This window comes from Cydia strobilella, chromosome 27 (genome assembly GCF_947568885.1).
Source record: "Cydia strobilella chromosome 27, ilCydStro3.1, whole genome shotgun sequence".
Lineage (NCBI taxonomy): Eukaryota > Metazoa > Arthropoda > Insecta > Lepidoptera > Tortricidae > Cydia > Cydia strobilella.
This window is the reverse complement of record NC_086067.1, coordinates 309485-333062: the sequence shown is the minus strand read 5'-3', so window position 1 is coordinate 333062 and position 23578 is coordinate 309485. Positions and strand designations below refer to the sequence as shown.

The 23578-nt window shown below is 38.6% G+C and overlaps 2 protein-coding genes and 1 long non-coding RNA gene across 15 annotated transcripts in view; 1 reads left to right on the top strand and 2 right to left on the bottom strand.

Annotated features, from left to right (window-relative positions):
- LOC134753672 (uncharacterized) overlaps positions 1 to 23578 on the bottom strand; it is a 166123-nt gene that overhangs the window by 15150 nt on the left and 127395 nt on the right. The gene's annotated exons all lie outside the window — the stretch shown is intronic.
- Positions 1 to 23578, top strand: part of LOC134753666 (fasciclin-3) — a 294636-nt gene that overhangs the window by 243394 nt on the left and 27664 nt on the right. The window contains exons 3-6 of the mRNA XM_063689608.1: positions 18324 to 18417; positions 19075 to 19159; positions 19790 to 19913; positions 20835 to 20960. Coding sequence (XP_063545678.1) covers positions 18324 to 18417; positions 19075 to 19159; positions 19790 to 19913; positions 20835 to 20960 — 429 coding nt within the window. The remainder of the gene's footprint in view (positions 1 to 18323; positions 18418 to 19074; positions 19160 to 19789; positions 19914 to 20834; positions 20961 to 23578) is intronic.
- LOC134753572 (uncharacterized) lies at positions 11947 to 18187 on the bottom strand. Of its 13 annotated transcripts, XM_063689491.1 has the most exons (4): positions 16956 to 18187; positions 16348 to 16467; positions 12820 to 12890; positions 11947 to 12381 (listed from the first exon to the last, which is right to left on the bottom strand). In XM_063689491.1, the coding sequence occupies exons 1-4, from the start codon at positions 16992 to 16994 to the stop codon at positions 12102 to 12104; spliced, it is 510 nt and encodes a 169-aa protein (XP_063545561.1). In that variant the 5' UTR covers positions 16995 to 18187; the 3' UTR covers positions 11947 to 12101. The 13 variants fall into 13 exon arrangements, 12 of the variants coding, with proteins under 12 accessions (XP_063545561.1, XP_063545557.1, XP_063545564.1 ...); XR_010128832.1 differs by lacking the exon at positions 16956 to 18187 and adding an exon at positions 16635 to 16949 and having other exon boundaries at positions 11947 to 12890; positions 16372 to 16467; XM_063689487.1 differs by having other exon boundaries at positions 11947 to 14735; positions 16956 to 17953.

Below are 23578 nucleotides of genomic sequence, written 5' to 3'. Positions count from 1 at the left end.
CCCCAAGTGAATGGGACAAGGGCAAGCGAATGATGATTGTTTTACGAGGTAAACGCAGCGTAAACGCAATTTTTCATACATTCCGTTAGCACATTGCTTTCAACGCTGCATTTATCGCATAAAATAGTAAGTAGCATTTAGATAGTAACTTTTATCCCTCACAGATTTTCTTCCGCACCAATTGTAAGTTTCCGTTTGGCCCAATGGTGGACTGGTAGAGAATCTTATGGCATTAGGTCCGCCATTTGTACTTTCTTGTTTTGTGCAATAAAGGTTAAATAAATAATTAAAACAACCGCGTGCTTAAAAGGTCACATCGCTCCCCGATCCTACCAGCTAACCTCACTAGGGTCTGATCAAACTGTGCATAGCCTAAACCGTCTCGTGTGATGCGGAACGGAATGGTCCTAGATTTTCCCCAGGCTACCATCCCCCCACACAGTCCTACCGCTCTTATTGCCCTAGGTGCAATAGAGCCCGTCAGGTTAAAAAAAAAACTGCATGGCATTTGCAATGACAAAGTGTGGTATGTCAAATAATTTATGACAATTTTATAATGACAAATCCTCACTTTGTTCGATTCAAGTTGGTCCAAAGTAAGCTCTACACGGACTCTTTATTTTGTCACGACTATTTTTAAAACGACCATCTTCATTAGCTCATAATTCGTGGCAACTAACCGGTGTCAATGAATATCCAGTGTTAAACAGTCGTAAGTGCATGTGATGCACTAAAATGTAGGATTTTTCTGTTCTGAGGAGAGTTTTGACGGTAATCAGTAAGGATGCTGACTCTTAATACTCGTAAGAATGAGTAAGAAAAATAAGAAGCCAGGTACCTACAGAGTATAAAATTAATAGGTACTACGTAATACTAGTTCAAGTACAGATGTACGTTGATTGTCACTTAGCCATCAGGTCCCCTGCAAGTTACAGAACATTCTCAAAATTTCCAAAAAATTCTGCGAACTCATGAGAAATTTCTTACGCAAGTTTCTACTTAGAAAAATTCCGTTCATTAGGGATTATTGTTGACCTAGCCATAGTATATACAAGTAGTTATAGACGCGCCACCGAGCGACCGGGGGTAAGACAAAGAATATTCATATAAAATTTGAGCAGCATAGGATTTTTTCTATTTCACTTATAAATTTCGGTATTTCGCCATCGCCTCCTACCTATGATGCCACCCGGTTGATGATAAGGACAAAACATGGCACTATTTTCTCTTTCCTTTTATAGAAATCGCAATAAGACTTTCTTTCTATCAAAGAGTGTCAGGCCCTTGATTGTTGATGACTGTTTCATTTGACATTTACGTCACACATTAGCGTATATTTCAAGTGTCATAGAATTAAACTAACTGTAAGAAGGTTTGGCATAGGCATAGAGTAACTTATACTAGAGCGGTACTGTCATAGTAAATTTTGTAACCCCAGGAAATTCACTGCCATCTGTCGACACTTTAAAACTATAAATGAAGATTTATAAAAATACGATAAAATTTATTTAAATATGGATAAATGATTTTTTTATTTGCATTAATTATTTTTATGATTTTGACCCATGTTCTTTCACTGATATGCGTTAAAATTGTTAAATAACAAACGAAACCGTCAACGCCATCTATACGACAGTTGGCCAAAGCTAGTAGCGCCCTTTGAACGAGAATCAAATTTTCTTGATTTTCGAGGCACGTTTTTTCGGGTTATATCTATCTTTGGCATAGGTAAACGTGCAGACAAAAATACTGAGATCCTTTCAGGGGAACATTGCAATTTTTGATAATTATCTTTGGCACATTGCTAGGCCCCCAGTTGCATCCCAGTTGCTTAAATAGTTGTCATCAACTCTTCATTTATGACAGTTTTAATTGAATTTAAAATTAAAACATGCTCGGCGTTAACGAGGTTGAGAGTTCGTGTCACGTCAACCACATCCACATGGTCAATTTCATATGAATTTTATCGGAAATCAGTCAGGTTTTGCCTTTTAAATAATACTAGCGACCCGCCCCGGCTTCGTACGGGTGCAATGCTGATGTATTATACATATAAACCTTCCTCTTGAATCACTCTATCTATTAAAAAAAACCGCATCATAATCCGTAGCGTAGTTTTAAAGATCTAAGCATACATAGGGACAGACATCCATCCAGACAGCAGGAAGCGACTTTGTTTTATACTATGTAGTGATGATTAGGCCAATTATAAGATAAAATTTGGTATGGAGATAGTTGAGATTTGAAAAATGATATAGGATATAGGTAGGATATTATAAATCATCATTATCATCCCACGCAGACGAAGTTGCGGGCAGGCGCTAGTAGCAATAGCGGGCATACACTTACGACCATTTGTAACGGAGCAGCAATTGACAGTGACGCAAGTCCCGAACTAACGGATAATATCTTCTAATAAACCGGCGGTCAACAGAACAGGGAACGCTATGGAGTACCTAGCTACATATTATTCCCTTACTTATTCCACCGAATCGTCATTTTGCTTTGTTGGGACATCAGTTATCCGCGAAACCTGCGTCGAAACGTCGGAAGAAAAGATAATAAAATAAGCTCGCGATAGAAAATAAGGCCCGGTTTTGAATATGTTTTAATATGTGTTCAAAACGCCAGTTTTAAATGTCATAAAAACATTGTAAATTTTAGAAAAAACTGTGGCGTACATAATATTATACTAGAAATACATAGCTCGCAGTGCCCTTCAATCAGCTCCTAAAAATCAAAATCATTAGTGGTTAATATGTAGGTAAGGTTTTATAATAAAATTCTAAACAACATAACTGAATTGTTTGTCTTCTGTTTCGTTTTTGATTTGGTTTCTCTACGAAACCCTAAAAATCTTTTGTAACACGGTAAATGACTGTTATGTGATTCCTAGTACAGTTAGACCAAGATAAGTCTGCAACGATTTTGATAGCCCACGCAGTGCAAGTGTTATTTATACGTCATAATTTCGTTAGTTTCAAGTTTGACGTTTAAAATAACACTTGCTCTGCGTGGGCTATCAAAATCGTTGCAGACTTGTCTTGGTCTAACTCTAGTAATATTGTCTGAATACATTATATCTTGCATTTTATATTTCGGTCCGATGACAATGCCACCTAAATATTGTTGGTTTACAAATCTTAGTGGAGTTGTCTCAGGATGTAGGTTGGACTTATTTATATAAAAACCGATATCCTCTTTTTAGGCTTCCGTACCCAAAGGGTAAAAACGGGACCCTATTACTTAGACTCCAGTCCGTCTGTCTCTCACCAAGCTGTATCTCAGAACCGTGACAGCTAGACGGTTGAACTTTTCACAGATAATGTATTTCTGTTGCCGCAGCGCTATAACAACAAATACTAAAGAGTACCCTCGGTGGGCGAGTCCAACTCGCACTTGTCCGATTGTTTTATAATATATCTGTTTTTTCCCCAATAAAGAAAATAAAATTAATTAAAAATAAATCTAAAGTCGACTCCACGGCCGCCCTGTTCCGACGCGTCCTCGTATTTTTCTATTACCCGGCTTCTCATGAGCTGGAATTGGTAGAAGTCATGCAATTTGCCACTCCAATTATCACGGAAATAGGACGACGCACGAACAATTCATTAATAATACATTAAAAAAATATAGGACATATAGGTAGATACGCACTATAACTTTACCCCGTTTTTTACGATTAGAATTTTTCCAACCTTAAAAGTCATCATCATCTTCCTCGAGTTGTCCCGGCATTTCGCCTGCTCATGGGCGCCTGGGGTCCGCTTGGCAACTAATCCTAGGATTGGCGTGGGCACTAGTTTTTACGAAAGCGACTGCCATCTGACCTTCCAACCCAGAGGGTAAACGGCCTTATCGGGATAAGTCCGGTTTCCTCACGATGTTTTCCTTCACCGAAAAGCGACTGGTAAATATCAAATGATATTTCGTACATAAGTTCCGAAAACTCATTGGTACGAGTTGGGTTGAACCCGCGACCTCCGGATTGCAAGTCGCACGCTCTTACCGCCAGGCCACCAGCGTTTTTTTAAGTACCTCTGGAAACCGAAAAAAAGTGTCATTCGGAATTTGATTTTAAAAATAAATGTTCATTGCAATTTTCCAAAATTCCAAAACAAGTGCTCACTTCAAAAATACATATTTAAAGACAAGAATTATAAATTCTAGGCGATGAGATACTTACTTACTTGAAAATTCTTTGCGCGCCCGCGGCAAATTCGATGCGCGCTCGCCTCGCTTTCAAGTCTTTCAACTCACCCGCAAATCCAAGAGCAAATTAAAGAGCTTAAGTTACCAGAATCGTGACACAACAGAAAATAGCTCTATGGAGATACTAACATTTAAATGAAATGTCAACTGCAGTGCACCGTTGTTAAATTATTATTCCTTACGCGTTGTGTTGTGTACAGTTACGAGAAGCCCTAATTCTTACAAATCGCTTGTATTTTATATTTACAAATCGGTTTCATACTAAAACGATTTCCATAGGTGTGTGCGCTTCTCCAGAAACATCCTGCCTCACGTCGTCACGTCGGCAAACAAGCATACGTCCCGCCTGATGGTAAGCAGTCACCGTAGCCCATGGACGCCTGCAACACCAGAGATATTACATGCGCGTTGCCGACCCTTTAAAAACCTGTACACTCCTTTTTTGAAGAACCCCATACTGTAGCCCCTCGGGAAAAGTGAGCTCATTCCACAGCCGAAGCGTCCGCGGGAAGAAATTGCTCTTAAACCGCACAGTACGCAACCATTTAGGTTCTAGGGTGTGAGGATGAACGCCCTGCCGACGGCGAGCGGTGCGGTGATAGAAAGCGGCCGTTAGCATCATGTCAAACAATTCTTCAGAGCAGAGCCCATCGTACACACAAGGAGGCAGTCTCTCCTTAGACTTAAGAGGCCGTAGTCAATTTTGGAGCAAAAATTTGAAATTGATAGATTTAGCCGTTGAAATTATACACGTTTTGTTACGTAATATCTAAATAACAAGCATTGGTTTCTATTAGCACGTCTTCTCATCTTGCCTTTTAATAATGAGGGCGCAAGCGTGCGTCACCGGTAATATATGAAAAGAAGGGGCAGTTTTTAAAAATTCATCAAAAATTTATAGTGGTAAATTATACAAATGGATGTATAAAAATAGTTTCAACAAATGTTGTAGATTGTTTAAGTATCAAAATTACGTTGAAATTAAGTCGATTTTCAGAGAAATTGTCACTTGTTTTGAAGTCATTTCTGGATAAAATTGATTTCGTCCAACTTTCATTTACACTACTTCAAAGTCATAATAATAAAAATGTAGTCTGATAAACGTCAAATACAGGATATGTGTAATACAAAATTACCATGTTTAGCCGTCCAAACTTTACGAAATTTACAAATAAGAGCGACAAAATCAGTCCTTTACGCGCGTTTACCTAAACGTCCATCAGAAAAGCAAATATTACTAATTTAGTGAGTCTGTTTTCAACAAATTGATCTGATAAAAGGTAAGATAAGAAGATGCGCTAATAGAACCCAGTACTTGTTATTTCAATTAGGTAACAAAAAGTGTACAATTTCACCGACTAAATCTATCAATTTTACATTTTTGCGACTAAAATCGACACCGGCCTCTTCAATCCCGCTCAAGAAAAGAGCGTATTCCCTCTGATATGTTGCAGGTGTCCATGGGCGACGGTAATCGCTTACAATCAGGCGATTCCTCTGCTCGTTTTCATCCTATATCATAAACGATTCTCTTAACTAGACCCGCTGTAAGCTCCATGTCCCAAACCATTTCAACTAAGACAAACTAAGTTACAAAGCGCCCGCGGCGCGGCGTTAGCGATTATCTATAAGTAAACTTGCATAGAATATTGTCCACTGTCAGATTCTACTCATAGATTTTAATTACATTTTTTGTACACAATTAACGTGTAATATAACACATTTGAACGCTGTTTTTATTACACGACTGCCCAAAAAAGGGAGTGTATTGTTTTCAGGGTCTATGTTTGTATGTGAGTTTCTTTATTCCACCATAACTTCTAAATGCCTTAACCGATTTAGATGTATGATATATCATTAGAATCCTTACATCATCCCGGGTGACATATGCTATATGACGTCATAATAAAATCAACATGGCGGACGTAATACACAATAACGCGCGACATTTGGAAAAAAAAATCTTGCAATTTTATCGAATGGGGTATCAAAATGAAGAGCTTTGAGAGACGATTAAAATTCCGGTCGTATTTTTAATTTTTTAATTAGTTTATTACTCTTGTTTTGCATACTAAAATCGGTCACATGTGCCCGGCACGGCAACGGTAAGTCTGCTACAGATGTAGTGTATAATTGTTTTCCATGTATTTTCTCGGAAATGTTCGTTTTTGTCTTGCTACTCCAGTCCACCTCAGTACCTTTTGTACCGAGACTGACTGAAATAGCAAGATCGTTGGTTTCCGTGAAAATACGATGGAAAATAATTATACACTACATCTGTAAATGTGCCATTTTATTGGTACTTATTGTCGGTTGTCAGTAGGCGCTATTTTTTTTTTTATGTGATATTCAGCAAACGAGCAGACGAGCCGCCTGATGGGAAGCAGTCATCGTCGCCCATGGACGTAAGCAACATCACAGGAGCCACTTAAGCATTGCCGACCCTTGAGAACCCTAAATACCCGCTTCTTGAAGAATCCCATCTCGTAGCACAAAGGAAATACCTCAGGAGGCAACTCATTCCACATTCTGCACGTTCTGGGAAGAAACGCTTATTCATGGTGTGCCATGTGTCTTAGAATTGAGGATGAGCTTTGCTCCTTTGGCGGGAGGTGCGGTGATAGAAACGAGACGATGGCACCAGATCAAAAAGTTCTTCGGAACATTCCCCATTGTACAGACGGTAGAACATGCAAAGAGAGCCAACGTCTCTCCGAAGACTAAGAGGTTCTAAGCCGTCAGTAAGTTCGGAATTGCCGACAATACGAACTGCCCGACGTTGGATGGAGTCAAGGGGAAGGAGCTGGTATTGTGGAGCGCCAGACCAGAGATGAGAACAGTACTCCATATGGGGTCGAACCTGCGCTTTATATAACAAAAGTCGGTGACCCGGTGTGAAGTACTGTTTGGCTCTGTTAAGCACCCCAAGCTTTTTGGAGGCCAGTTTGGCTTTTCACAGTTTGGATTTCCATATAGCTTCAATTACAAATCAACCTTATCGACAACCGACAATGTGGTTGGTGATCTGGTGTGGTGTGGTGTGAACCTTTTGGTTGAAAACGTCACAAATGATAATGATTATTATACACTCATCTACTCGAAGGTTAGCTGGAAGAGATCCCTTATAGGGATAAGTTCGCCTTTGTACTTCCATTACTGTAATTCATTTTTGTAAACCTGTGTTGTGTACAATAAAGAAAGAAAGAAAAAGCATTTATTAGCACAACATAACAAGACTTAAACTGGAAATAATTAAACAGAATGAGGTTGCGCTAAATGGTCCTTACTCAGCTTGGTCTCACGGTGTGAGCCAACATGGCACACTCCGCGACGCTGATTTTCAGTAAGGCCCAGTAGATGGACTAGTAAACACAATGTAAAAAATAAATAAGGGAAAGCTTAAATACAAATAACAATCAAATTACTTAATTAAAATTAGCCTATACCTAAGTCTTATGAATGTTCGTGCGTATGTATGTATGTAAGTGTCTATGCGATTTGTGTGTGAGTGCCTGAGTGTGCACGGTTGCCTAAGTGTTGCATTTTTGCTTAGCCAGTATGAGTTTACGGAGGTGAATTTTAAAGGTGGACACGGTTTAAAGTTATTACTACTACTATTATACTATAATACTATAAGTAATTCCATGCCTGTGTATTCTGTGCCTGTGTTAAGTTGTAAGGTTCTTGTCCAAGTATAAGTGACAAACAGCCCGCGGCGTGCGATTATCTCTCTGAGGAACTAAGAAACTCAAACTTGCTTGAATATTGTCCACTGTCAGCTTCTACAGTGATCTGGTTGAAACTTCCGTCTGTTGTCTTGTTGGCATTGCTTATAGTAGATGAGTCGAACGTTTAATACTAAATAGAATCATCATTGGCCACATTATCTGTTGTAATAAGGATAGAGTGGTACTGTCATAGTAAATTTTGTAACCTCAGTAAATTCACTGCCACCCATCGACAAATCTATCGACAGTATTAAAACTAAAAATGAAGATTTATAAAAACACGATAAAATGTATTTAAATATGGATGTGATTTTTTTTATTTGCATTAATTATTTTTATATGATTTTGACCCATGTTCTTTCAATGATATGCGTTAAAATTGTTAAATAACAAACGAAACCGTCAACGCGCTCTATACGAGAGTAGGCCAAAGGTAGTGGCGCCATCTGATCGAGAATAAAATTTTCGTGATTTTCGAGGCACGTTTTTTCCTTAGACTGTATCCATCTATTACGGAGTTATATCTATCTTTGATGATATCTATTTCAGTTTTATACACGGTGGCAAAAAAATTGGTGCATTCCCGTTGCCAGGGAGGTTTTGGGATTATACTGAGCAACTTTTACTATCTATGGGACCAACCCCGAAATCGTTAAAAAAATTTGGCTGTTTTATACATTTTGGCTGGTCCATTTTTTACGGGAAGGTAAAAATTTTTTTCGCGATTTTGTGGTTGGTCCCATAGTAAAAGTTGCTCAGTATAATCCCAAAACCTCTCTGGCAACGGGAATGCACTTATTTTTTACCCACCCTGTATAGTCAAATCAAAATATTTTCATAAAATAATATTATTTGTTCCCTAGTTGGATAAAATATAACTAGCTTAATATTTGCAATATTAATTAATTAGCTATTACTTTTACTAATAAATTTTAATTTGTTTTGATTTTATTTGAATAAATTTTAATCTAAAACTAATTACCTATATGTATTCGATTTAAGAGTAAACCAAATCGTTTATATATCTGGTTTGGTTCTCTGCCTTTTCGCCGAAAATTGTATTGCAGAATTTCACTTGGCAACCAACTTTTCGCCAAAGTTTCATATGGGCGAATTTCATTTCCCAACTTTACATAATCCAACCTAACCTAACCCAACCTAGTACCTACGTCATTTTCATTTCGCAACTATGGGGTTGGGAATTAAAATGGTTGCGAAATAATTATTTAGTAACGATTGGTTTGTCAAATGAAACTTTGGCGAAAAGTTGGTTGCCAAGTGAAATTCGGCAATACAATTTTCGCCAAAAAGGGAGTACAGCATCTGGTTTATTGAAGCATTGGACTCGTCTTTTCTCATAAAGCAATCGGAACCAAAACACACCGAGTAGTTCTAAACTTGTGAGTGTCTTCGGAACGTTGCTGAATTCGGAAGTTCCGTCTTAAAACTGTTGTGGGTTCGTGAATAGTTCATTCCAAGTTTCGGGGACGGAGTAAGAGTAGAAAGTTTTTGAAGAAAATTATTTAAGGACGAAAGAAAAACGTTTATTCGTCGTGAAAGAGAGTGAAACTAAATATAGTTGTAGGTATTTTGAGCGAAAATTGTTATGTCGCTGTTTAGAAATGGGTTACAATAAAAATAATTGAAACGGATTAAATCGCGTATAGTGAAAATAGAGTAAATCGTGAATTATCTACTGGTCACAAGTTAATAACTGGCCACCTTACTAAAAATTAATTATATTTACCTATAAACAGTATTCATTTTAGTATAAGGTGTCAATAACTGGCCACCCTTCAATATAGCCACCTTATACTAAAATGAATTCTGTTTATAGGTCAATTTTTTTTTTTTGTATAATACAAATACCGAAAAGGAGATGGCGGGACGACTTAGACGCATTTTATCCGGATTGGCGGGACACTACAAACGACAGGGTCGAGTGGAGGAAACGAGGGGAGGCCTTTGCCCAGCAGTGGGACACTAAATTAGGCTAGTAAAAAAAAAAATACAAATACAAATAATTTGTATACATATTTTGAAAATTTAACAAGAATTACAACATTATAAGTACCTTAATCTAATGTTCCCCCAAATTGTGAAACAATTTGTTGGCGGTGCGCTCTAAAATAATCTTAAACTAAATAGGTACACTCAAATTAAGTAATTAGTTAAGTATAGCATTAGAAACAGACTTATACGTATGTACGTATATATACTATGCAAACATATGTGACGTTTTCAACCAAAAGGTACCACATTGTCGCTTGTTGATAAGATTGATTTCTAATTGAAGCTATATGGAAATAGCGCCTTACTGACAAGCGACAATAAGTACCCTTTTGGTTGAAAATGACACATATATCCATCAAACTCTAACCTAGGCTGAGCCTGTATCCCGAGGGGCTACAGTATGGGGTTCTTCAAAAAAGGAGTGTACACGTTTTTAAAGGGTCGGCAACGCGCATGTAATATCTCTGGTGTTGCAGCCGTCCATAGGCTACGGTGACTGCTTACCATCAGGCGGGCCGTATGCTTGTTTGCCACCGTTGTGGTATTAAAAAAAACGGAAGTCTGCGAGAGCGATTCCATAATTTTATTTCATGATTAACTATTGCGGTAACCGAAGACAATATAATGGGTTACATTACAAGTTGAACAAACAATTTCAGCCATGTCATAGCTCAAGTTCGTTCCATTGGCATAGCTTGTGGCATTCGGCCTCATTCGACATACCAGTCAATCGGATACCGCCTTTGACGTCCGACACAGTTCATGTGTACACAAATGTGGAGTATGTAGCTGCTATTCTCTTAGGTCCTGTATAGAGTGCTTCCAATGGGGCAACAATCACGAGACTTTTAAGAGATAATTTGGAGTATTCTTGATATATCACTGATATACAATTATTCTTGAATGGAAAATGTGATATGTATTACATGTAATGAAAAAACTTGTTACGATTTTTATATAATTGCTAAGTAATATTACTGGACATTTGAGTTAATTGCTTGTTTGACACACACTGATGGTGCATGCTAATTGCTATTGCTATTAGCAAACAAACTGAATTTCGTATGCCCTTGGGTACGACATAGTGGAACAATTTTTCTTTTTTACCATCATATGCAATATCATGTTGTGTACACCTATGACCGACGAATAAATAATTTGTTTGTTTGTTTGTATACCTGTAACACTTCTATTGCATTTGAATATCCTATTCGTCTTATGTTTTCGGCGTGTTTATTAAAACATATACTGTGGTGGATGGTGGGGCTTGTAACACGAGCAAATAATTAAAACAGATTGTACGTACTCCTCAAACGATGTTTCTTTTCCATAACTTAGGAAACAAATCAACGCAACGGTCTTATATATTGTTTTCGGTCAAAATAACTCAACTTCTGCAATATAAATAAAGATTATTGGTCAATGTATCGACATATTTATTATCCGATAAATATGTTTTTGTTCAGCGTTGGAGGTAATGGCGACCAAATGAAAGCAGAGAATCTGATATCTTAATTTAATGTTTTACAGAAGGCTGGTTAGAAAAAGTGGGCTTATCTACATACATGTAGAAGCTTATATAGTAAAGTACAGCGCCACACTATGACACTACGGATTGGTTAGGAACTATTACATACATTGACATAGCTAACAGCTTATTGAGCACTTAAACTAGTACACAATAGTTTCGGTAGATGTCACCTTTACATATCATAGGACGATTGAGAGACTTAATCTGTCTAGATTAGGTAAGTAGGTACTTAGGTATGCTAATACCTACTTATCTGCTACTTGTTAAGATAGGTCTTAACATTTTGCCACCCCTTGAAATAGTTAATGTTTTATGAGTAACATTAGGTATTTCAAAGAATAGGCTTTATACATTTTACCTATCAGTAAGGATGGGCAGAGTTCTTTGTTACGAGTTATAGTTAGGTAATTACTTAAATTTTAATTAGATCTGTGCCCATTCTTATAAATGAAACAACAATAGGAAATGATTTTTATTTTAAATAGGGAGTAGGTATTCTAATTATGTACATAGGTACTAGGTAAGTAAGGTAATTTAGGTACTTAATTATACTTATTAGACACTTAGTTATAATTATTTGAACTTTACATTAGGTTGGTACTGTTGGTAGGTATTTACTACTTATATGACTTCACCCGAAGTAGGTAATGGACAAATGTTATTGAACGCGCGTTGGATGTCCCCTCTGGCGGTTCGGATGACGGCCACCCTGGTGACGCCATCCCGGCCCGGCTGCGTCGCGACGATCTTGCCCAGCCTCCACCGGCAGGGCGGCAGACGCTCGTCTCGTACCAGGACGACGGTGTCGACTGCGAGGCTTGGGCCGCGCGCGCTCCTCCACTTCGTGCGTTCCTGCAGCGTTCCGATGTAGTCACGTGACCAGCGCCGCCAGAAGTCCTGCGTGATTTGTTGCAAAAGTTGATAGTGAGTTAATCGGTTCTTTGGTACATGGTTATAATCTTCGTCCGGAAGTGAATTTGGTGCTTTTCCAATTAAAAAGTGAGCTGGCGTAAGGACAGGATAGTCAGGATTTGAACTAGGTAAGGGACATAGTGGCCTAGAATTTACCATAGATTCTACCTGATATAGGATTGATACAAATTGTTCGTAAGTTAACAAAGATAACCCTAACACTCTTTTTAAATGATATTTGGTAAGTTTTATACTAGATTCCCATAGGGACCCCATATGAGGTGTATAGACAGGAATAAAACTCCATTTTATGCCCTCGTCTGCGCAATGAGATACTAGCTCGCTCGAGCTGTCCTGTAGGTATTTTTGTAAATCTTTTAGCTCGTTACTAGCCCCATGAAAGGTTGTTGAATTGTCACTCACCAACTCCTTCGGTTTACCTCTCCTGGCGATGAATCGTCGCAGCGCCGCCAGGAAATTGGCTGACTCGAGCCCTGTAATTAATTCGAGATGAATTGCCTTTGTTGCAAAACAAATAAACACTGCTATATAGCACTTAGAGACCTTGTAACCACGCCCTGTCCTATCTCTAATGTTATAAGGTCCTCCATAATCGATACCCGTGATAGCAAAGGGGGGGGAAGGATTTACCCTTGAGGGGGGTAAGTTTCCCATTATAGGGTTAGTAGTCTTTGGATTTGCTCTAAAACACGGAACGCATTTATTTACAATTTTCGAGGCTAACATCCTACCTTTTGTTGGCCAGATGCGCTCGCGAATAGTTGAAAGTAATAACTGAGGGCCAGCGTGCAGAGTACGTATATGTGCGTTTGCCATCAGTAGTTTGGTAAGCGCGTGCTCGTGACTTAATATTAAAGGATGTTTTTTTTCATATGCATAATGCGAAAGACCGATTCGTCCGCCTACGCGAACGAGTCCGTCCTTCATGAATGGGTGTAAAGATAATATTTTTGATTTGTTAAGAACCGGTTTATTGTTTTGCAATAATTTATATTCGTGTGGGAATGATTCCATTTGTGCATGTCTAATTAATGCGTGATCCGATTTTTTTAATTCTTCTACGGACAATGGTCCTGATAATTTATTATTTGGATTAATTGTTCGAGTTTTATTTTTTGTATTATATATAAATCGAAGTATGTATGCTAATACATGAATAAGTGTTTTATCGCTTGACCACCTGTGGAAAAGATATTGTATTGTGTCGTTAGATTCTGTGCTAATAGCCAAGGTGAGAGTTATGTTTACGTCGCTCTCGGCCTCGGGTGCATGATTTAGTGACTCAGAATCGTGGGTCGGCCATGTGTCCGGACTTTGGGTCAACCACGCCGGCCCAGACCACCATAACTGGTTGGTTTCCAGCTTGCCTGGTGCTACCCCTCGGGACAAAAGGTCGGCGGGGTTATCCTCCGAGCGGACCCATGACCACTCGTGCTTGTTTGTAAGTGATAATACTTTTGTGACTCTGTTACTAACAAAACAAGTTAATTTAGGGTTACTATTTTTTATCCAACATAATGTTATTTTTGAATCTGACCACAGGTTGATTCCGGAAACGTCACATTTTAATGCTCGTTTTATTTTGTCGACATGTGTCGCGAGCAGTAAACTGGAACAAAGTTCCAAATTTGGAATAGTTTGGGGTTGTATTGGACTTATTTTTGATTTTGAGTAAAGTAGGTGAACTTGTACGTTTCCTACTCTATCGCTTGATCGTATATAGATGGCAGCGCCATAGGCTTTAATACTACTGTCACAGAACCCATGAATTTGTATCGTTACATAATTGGGTATGACTGTACATCTCGAAATTTTCAATTGGTTTAATAAAAACAAGTCTCGATAGAATGTGTTCCATTCTTGGATCAAGTCTTGTGTTAATTCGGTATCCCAATCTAATTGAGCCTTAAATAATTTTTGAATAAATATTTTGGCTACTACAATTACTGGTCCCGTCAAGCCTAGGGGGTCGAAAATGGACGAAATTACCCCTAGTACCTTTCTTTTGGTGATTGGGAGTGAAATTTGGTTTTCTTTAATGGTATACATAAGCTCATCTGAGTCACTAGACCACGCTAAACCCAGGACCTTATGTGTTTTATCTCCAAATTCGGTTGTGTGTGTGTTTTGGTGTGTGTGTGTTTCGCTCACCCGTTTTATGATGACTTCGGAATTGGACTTCCATTTCCGCAGCGTGAAGTTGGCTCCCCGCAGGATCTCGTTCACCTGTGATGCAGTTTCAGCTACCTGATTCTCGTCGTCGCCGCCGGCGATAAAATCGTCCATGTAGAACTGGTTCGCTATGGCCTCTGCAGCTGCTGGAAATGTGTGTTGGTTTTCGTTTGACAATTGTAACAAACATCTGGTTGCAATATGTGGTGCTGACTTTAAGCCGAAACTTAATGTGGTCAGCATATAAATTTGGAGTCGTTGGTGAGTATTTTCCCGCCAAAATATGCATTGTAGGTATTGTTGATTTGGTTTAACATAAATACATCTGTACATTTTTTGTATGTCAGCGTTAATAACATATTGGTATTTTCGGAATCGTAGAAGTATATTTATGAGTTCGTCCTGTATTATTGAGCCTTTGTATTGGATATCATTCAAAGAAATGCCGTTATCAGTTCTGCATGAGCAGTCGAAAACAATTCGAATAGGGGTTGAGGGGGAGTCGCGAAAAACAGCTTGGTGGGGTAGAAAATTACATGGTCCATCATAATTATCTTGTAATTGAATCATATGGCCAGCTTGTTCGAACTCGCGCATGAAATTCACATATTTATCTTTAAATTCGGGGTTCCGCTCGAACTTGGATTCTAATGTTTTGAACCTCCGATATGCTATGTGCCTAGATTGACCTAACTTGGTAGGTGGCTGCTTTAATGGAAGTTCTATTTCGAAATTACCCTCAGAGTTGTGAGTGTGAGTTTTCAGAAATATATCCTCACATTGTTTTTCATCATAGGGTAAATTTGGTGCGGAACCCTCCTCTATTTCCCAAAACTTTTTTAATTGAGTTTCTACTGTAACTTTACATTGAATGGCAGACTCGGTTTTTTTTTGTACGGAACCCGTGACTATCCATCCTAATCGCGAGCGTCTCAGAACCGGTAATCCGGGCCCGAGCTTGTATTTACCGGTAAGAAGTAAATCAAAGAATATCTCCCCACCGATAAGCAAATCTACATCTTGAGCTAAGTTAAACTCGTCATCAGCTAATTTATAACGCGACGGAATGTGCCAACGTTGCACGTTTGGTATTAAAATGTTGGTAGTACAAATTATAGGCGTAATAAAACAGGACAAATTCGTTGTAAAGGTTCCGTCTAAGGAATGCAATGTTACGTCACACGATTCTAAAAGGCTAGACACTTTTTCATTGAAACCTATGACATTTAAGGCAAGTTGTTCCTTGTTTAATTGTAACTTTTTGGCCGCGTTTTCGGTAATGAAATTTTCTTGCGAGCCATTGTCTAAAAATGCCTTCATTTTATGCACATTGTTATGCTTATCCCTAACGAGCACTTGGGCTGTTGTAAGGAAAACTGACCTATTTCGCGCATTGTTTATTTGTTTTTCGATTAAAGTGTTATTCGACAAGGTAGTCTCGATTTGACTAGAACTCGGTTGTTCGTCGATTAACGTTGATATTGGTAATCGCGTTGGTACGGGGTTACTACCTACATGAGTGTTGGTATTTGGTTTGTGTAGTAACGTATGATGCTTGCCCTTACATACTCGACATGTACTGGCCCTGCAGTTTGTTAAGACATGCGTTCCGGACAAACAATTAAAGCATAATCGTAATTTATTCACGGCTCGGATGCGCGCGATAACGTTTAATGCACTAAACTTTGGACACTGATTAATATAATGCGTACTCGAACAATACGGACACTGGTTACATTTAAACTGTTTGGAGGTTACCTTGATAGGTTCGGACGTGGTTACCATGGCCTTCTTGGAAGTGCTGGGTGCGTCCGATGGTACTGCTGGGCTGGTCGCTTCCAGCCGGTCAGCTCGGTTCTTTAGGAAGGTTTTGAAATCCTGCAACGAAGGCAATTTTCTCAAATCAACACTGTTTTCCCACTTTGATTGCAATCGACTGTCTAACTTTTTAACTAACATGTGAATAATTGCGAGATCCCAATTTTCGGTAGGTACATTTAATGAGCGCAAAGATCTCAAATGTTTGGAAATATTATCGCACAGACCTCTTAGACCCGAAGGAGTTGACGGTACCGGTTCCACGTCGAACAAGGCTCGCATGTGGTTGGTGACTAAACGTTTAGGATTATTATAACGTTCACAAAGCATCTGCCACGCGAGCATGTACGCGTCCTCGGAGAAATCGAGCGAACTAATTACCTCAAGTGCGCCGTCTTGTAAACAACTGCGTAGGTACTTATATTTTACGATCGGTGCTAAGCTAGCTTGGTTGACTAGGGCATCAAATGTGTCTCGAAATTGCAGCCACTGTGTTAGGTCTCCGTCGAAGCTAGGGAGGCTAATTTCGGGATATTTTATCGACTCACCGAGGGGTTGCTGCGGCGGGGCTTGCGGACTATGGTCATTTGGTGTTGAATCGGTATCTACCTTCGCCAGCAGCTTGCCCTTAGCGCTAAGTCGGTAAAATGTGTCCTCAAATGACATACGCTCGGCCTCGTGGGCTTCGATGTCCCCTTCGTCGCTGCACAGTGTCTCGATCCGGTCCTGTATCTCAGAGAAATCATTGTATAACTTTGGTAATTGTTCTAGTCTTAAGCTTATGTCTACAATTATTTCGGCCGTCAATGCACTTGAGTCGATTCTTTCTATAAATTTATTAAATACAGTTAATTTTCGCTTACAGACACCTCGTCTATTTTTTAACTGCCTAATTTCTAACTCTTCTAGAGTGCTTTTGGAAGTTTCTAACATGATTAAGAACGATTACAATTTACAATTTGTAGGAAATAAATCGATTACAATTAAATTTGGTAGGGAGATTTGGTAGATAGGTTAGGGAATGCCAGCTCACTTGCCTTCTCGATTGATGCTCGTGCGCGTGGCGTAGCTTGGTGATTGCCCTCGCTTGGGCGCTCCTTCTGCCTCTGGTGTGGTACCACCCACGTGGTCCCTTTGGTACTTGCGGTAGCCGTTCCCTGCTGCGGCTGCGGTGCCACGCACGTGGTCCCGCTTTGGTGGCTCGGTCGGCGCCTGTCGCGTTGGCTCAGGCCGCTCGATCGAGTGGTGTGGTCGCCTCCTAGTCACCTCTTCAGCTTCTTCAGGTCGGCGGAGCCCCACGCGGTTGCTGCCTACGTGGTAACGTTGCTCTCCCGGCCTAAATCAGGATACGCGGCGATTCCTCGACGTACCGGCTCGCAAATTTTACTAAATTTACTAGCGATTCGCTTTAAAGTACTGAGATTAACCGCGATTTAAACTAGGGGTCACCATTATGTTCAGCGTTGGAGGTAATGGCGACCAAATGAAAGCAGAGAATCTGATATCTTAATTTAATGTTTTACAGAAGGCTGGTTAGAAAAAGTGGGCTTATCTACATACATGTAGAAGCTTATATAGTAAAGTACAGCGCCACACTATGACACTACGGATTGGTTAGGAACTATTACATACATTGACATAGCTAACAGCTTATTGAGCACTTAAACTAGTACACAATAGTTTCGGTAGATGTCACCTTTACATATCATAGGACGATTGAGAGACTTAATCTGTCTAGATTAGGTAAGTAGGTACTTAGGTATGCTAATACCTACTTATCTGCTACTTGTTAAGATAGGTCTTAACATTTTTTATCTTTGAATGTAGATTTCTTTCTTTACATTTTGTCCTCAATTATAATTTATGATTATATATATATGTAGAATGAAGCTAATATGTCTGTCTGTTTGTTCCAGGCCAAATCCAAATAACGCCTCGCGAAGCAGTCCGGCAAGTCGGGGAGAGCCTCGACGTGTTGTGCAAAGTCAACTACCCCATCTCGTTCTGTCGGTAAGTAGCCACTTTCAGTCCCAGCTAGCAAGGCAAGCATTCAAAATGCTTCAATCAAACTACTTAGTTTTATGTTTTATTGTTGCTGGATTCGTCGATCTATGAATTCAAAACAAAAACGGCCGTTTTAACTTTGGACTCATAGATTGACGAATCCAGCAACGTAAAAACTATTATAATGTATTCAAAAGGTACCTAAATACACAATACCGTATACGTAGCGGCCCCCTTTTTTGAAAGAAGAAGAAAGAAAATACATTTATTTGACGCCACAACATAGTACATAAAAAAGAAAAGCATGCAGACAAAAAAACATTTCGACGCCAAAAAGGACTCAGCATAGTGCCGCGGCAAACCGTGGCGCTGGTTTTCTGTGGGGACCTGGCTTAATCTAAAAATTAATGGCGACACGTACGCCAACGACACACACACACACACACATTGACATAAAAATACAAACATTATCAAACAGAAAATTAAGACAAACAAAATATTAACTACCGCCTTTTTTTAATTTATTTATAACGAAGTAACAGAATTTTTTTTTTTCAAAAAAAGAACTTTTGAATGTCTATTAAATTTAATAATCACAATTATTTACCAGTGGCGCTAGTGAGCACGATGATGGGCTCTTAATCGTGATTGTATGTTTTTCAGAGTGGAGATCGGAAGAGAGTCCTACACAATCCCCAGCAACTCCCCCGCCCCAGGAGACCCAACCTACTACGGCCGAGGTCTACGGGTGAGACACCATCATCATTTCCACTTAGCTTCACACCTATCCGTTTATACTAATGTTGAACGGATTTCGATGTTTCGCACACAAAATGCAAATTGCAGAACATTCTCAAAATTTCCGAAATTTCTGGAAACTTTCATGAGAAAATTCACATGCAAGGTTCCACTTATAGATTAGAAAATATTTAGTAAGCACTTGCAGATATTTTTATTGAGGGGGTGCTTTTACAGTATTGACGAGATCTTTGCAAATTAAACTGATTTTTACAAAATTATCACATGTAACTTTAAACTTTTAATGATGACATTTTTATTACTTTATCTTTACCTTTTTTTTTGTTGGTTTAAGAGTATTTTTGAAATTTTATTTATTGACCCGCTATTTTTTTTTTTTTTTCATTTCTCATGCTCTGAAAGAAGGTTATTGTTGTTTTAAAAGGTGAATAAAAATAGAGAAGCGACAACATTTCATGGGAAATTAGCAATTTTTGAAAATTCTCCGGCATACAAGTATTCCTATCGTCGAACAGGTTACAGTCAGTCGAATCTGCTAATTCCTGCCATCCGTTTCACGATCTGCAGGACAGGATTTGCCTAAAAAATATATTCATTTCTTATTTTATTTATTTTTCAGGAGGGTGAATGCGGTGCCCACATCACGAATATAAAAGAGGCATGGAACGGAGACGTGTACTGCTCAGTGCCACAACAGATCGGGAGTCGGGAGATCAAGCAGTCAATGAAGCTCATAGTTGCACGTAAGTTACAAATAGCAAAGATAGATATAACTCCGTAATAGATGGATACAGTCTAAGGAAAAAACGTGCCTCGAAAATCAAGAAAATTTGATTCTCGTCCAGAGGGCGCTACTAGTTTTGGCCTACAGTCGTATAGATGGCGTTGACGGTTTCGTTTGTTATTTAACAATTTTAACGCATATCAGTGAAAGAACATGGGTCAAAATCATAAAAATAATTAATGCAAATAAAACAAATCATTTATCTATATTTAAATACATTCTATCGTATTTTTATAAATCTTCATTTTTAGTTTTAAAGTGTGTCGACAGATGGCAGTGAATTTACTAGGGTTACAAAATTTACTATGACAGTACCGCTCTATATACCTATAAGTTACTCTATGCAAATAGTTACTAAAAAGTATCGAATCACCGGACCTACATATTTAGAGCACCTAGCTGCCGAGATAAGGAACGAGCAATGCGACGAAATATTTAGGCGTAAATTGAGAAACATTTTGATGGAAAACCCTCTGTACTCAGTAAATGCATACATACATATACATATAATCACGCCTATTTCCCGGAGGGGTAGGCAGAGACCACGGATTTCCACTTGCTACGATCCTGACATACCTCTTTCGCTTCCTATTTTTTCATAACATTCCTCATACACGCTCGCCGGTTTAGGGTGCTCTTGACCTGGCCTTTTTTCAGGATTTCCCCGATCTGATCAGAGAAAGTCCGCCGAAGTCTGCCCCTTCCAACTCCCGTTTCTACCTCACTCAGTAAATGTGTTCATGGAAATGACATTTCGATTCAATTATTTTTTTGTCATAAAGACGATCCTTTTTGGGAGATACTATTTCATTGCTTTTTTTTAATATTGTTGTGTTTGATTCTTCTTTGATAATCAAAATGTTTTTTTCTTTTATTTCAGGACCTCCTGGCAATCCTGAGTTGATGGTGTCGCCGCAACTGAACGAGTTGAAAGAGGGAGAGACGATTCGGGCGGTATGCAGAGTGCCGCGCGGGCGCCCTGCTGCCAACATCACCTGGCATTTAGGTATGTTACAATATGAACGGGTTGAAAGAGGGAGAGACCATTCCGGCGATATGTAGATTGTGCCCTGCTGCCAACATCACTTGGCATTTAGGTAGGTATTATTAAAAATTAAATTAAATTAAATAATCATTTATTGCAGATCATAACAATCCATAGATTTTGTTAGTTTGTCTTAAGCTAAGTACCTAATACTAGTGTTAGTAATTAAATAAGTTATTCTACAACTAAAAGAACTAAACACCATACAGGTCAACATACAGGTCGCCCAGTTAAGACCACCAGGTGCCTCCATATTCGACAGTCGTACCTGTCGGATAATACTTTCAGAAAGCTGTTGGGACTGCTTCTTGCTCTTTGCATTAAGGAGGCTGAGCGCTTACGCAAGATAGCATGGAAACCGTCTGTGCGCGCCTCTGCAAACATCGTCGAGGCGCTGCAGAACCTTGACAGCCCCATCAGCATTCTGAAAGCATTATTATACTGAACTCGGAGAGCGTTTGCGGATCGCTGGGTGTACCTAACCCACAGGCTGCTCGTGTAAAAAGTCTGACTATAGGCTTTAAAAAGCGTTATTTTAACCTTGTCTGTACAGCGAGCGAACCTGCGTGCAAGCATGTTCCCACGAACCGCCAACGCTCTCCTTTCTCATTATATAATACAATGTTACAATATCTCTTTACACGGTTATGTTATCACACTTATGCGTTTATGCACGCTGCATGTAGCGATATAGCGATATTCCGAATCTAATGTCAAGACCAGCTTTTTGCATAGCTCAAATGTCATCTGAATCAAATGCTGATTAATATTTGGACTGACAATGGCTAATTTACTAAGTGCGTCCGTGTTTGGCATCATAAAACCAAAGATAGATATAACTCCATAATATATGGATACAGTCTAAGGAAAAAACGTGCCTCGAAAATCACGAAAATTTGATTCTCGATCAGATGGCGCCACTAGTTTTAGCCTACTCTCGTATAGAGGGCGTTGACGGTTTCGTTTGTTATTTATAATTTTAACGTATATCAGTGAAAGAACATGGGTCAAAATCATATAAAAATAAATAATGCAAATAAAAAAATCATTTATCCATATTTAAATACATTTTAACGTATTTTTATAAATCTTCATTTTTAGTTTTAAAGTATGCCGATAGATGGCAGTGAATTTACAGGGGTTACAACATTTACTATGACAGTAGCGCTCTATATTATTATATCCTCTTTGATAAAACTTTGAAACTGCAATAAAATGGTTGAACAAAAAAATATAGGTAGGGGGGAGGGGTGAGGGTCGTTAAAATTCATAGTACTATATGTAGTTAATGGCTCCACCATGGCCGTCCAAACACAATGTATAACAACTTACCTTATTCATAAAACTTAGCAACCAAACGTATGCTAAATTTTGCTTTCTAACAAACAGAAATTTCAAAATGACAGATATGGACAAACGATTAAAGTAAGGACGCTAAGCACGAAGAACCCGCTCGACCAGTAGTGGCTTTGCCCGCTGACATCATTTTATTTTATTTATTAGAACACAAGTTCAAACAACAAGGTTAACTGGAAGAGATCCCTGAAAGGGATAAGTTCGCCTTTGTACAAATGATGCGTTTTTCATATCATATCATATCATTTATTCCATTGTAATCATGTTCATTTGTACATACTGGTCTTACATATTGGTCAAGTAGGTACACGATACCCTGCTAGGGTGTACAATATTGGATCTTAAACTACTTATTTTGAACTTATACCTAGTTTTAATTTCTTATATAAACTTTTAAATAAAATTGTGTCAAAAAAATAATAACGATAATAATAAGATAAAACTAATTCATGCGTTAATCATTAATAATCATAAATTATAGTCATACTCATACTCGAATGAAATTTATCATAAAATTCATAAACAATTTAATCATTTCGCATTATCCAGACTTTCATCATTAAAAAATTCATCCATTGAATAGTAACATTTTTCTAATAACATTTCCTTTAACTGTTTCTTAAATAATTTATCGCTAACTTCTAGATTCAGAAAACCAAGCACTTTATTCATTACACGCACACATCGACAGTAAGGGCCGTTTTCTCTTGTTTTATGTTTATTTTTGTGTAATAATAGTAGATTGTTAACCAAGGGATGAAAGGCACTCATTCCTGCCGAGGTAGTTTGGCGCTCGAACGCAGTGAGAGCCCCAATAGTCCGAGGCTGAAATGATGCCTTTCACCCGAGTTAAACACTCTACTTTTCATTTCGAATACGAGGAAAGTAAAATGCATGTGTTTTTTTAAACATGACCAAGTATAAATTATAGTATTTCTTCAGGGTACTTTCAGTTAACAATTTAGGCAAAAGTATTGTTATTTATGGAATGGAGAGTCAAATATCAGAATGGAAATTGTATAACAAATCCATTTTAACTCAAATTTCAATTACTTATTGTAAAAAAATTAGAAAAAATCGCACTTCGAACGTAAAATGCTCTAGTGCAGACACGTATCACTTTCTGCACACCTTTTAGAACAACAATGACCCTCTTTCAGAGCATGAGAAATGAAAAGAGTTTTACTACTACTACTACTAGAACAAACAGAATGAATTGTACG

What these genes read in the sequence shown, in the direction of transcription:
- LOC134753572 (XM_063689482.1), bottom strand. Translation starts at nt 16,994, where the DNA reads ATGACCATAGTCCGCAAGCCCCGCCGCAGCAACCCCTCG. An exon ending in CCCGCCGCAGCAACCCCTCG is followed by an intron (nt 16,468 to 16,955) that starts GTGAGTCGATAA and finishes CCTTCGTTGCAG; the next exon opens with GATTTCAAAACCTTCCTAAA.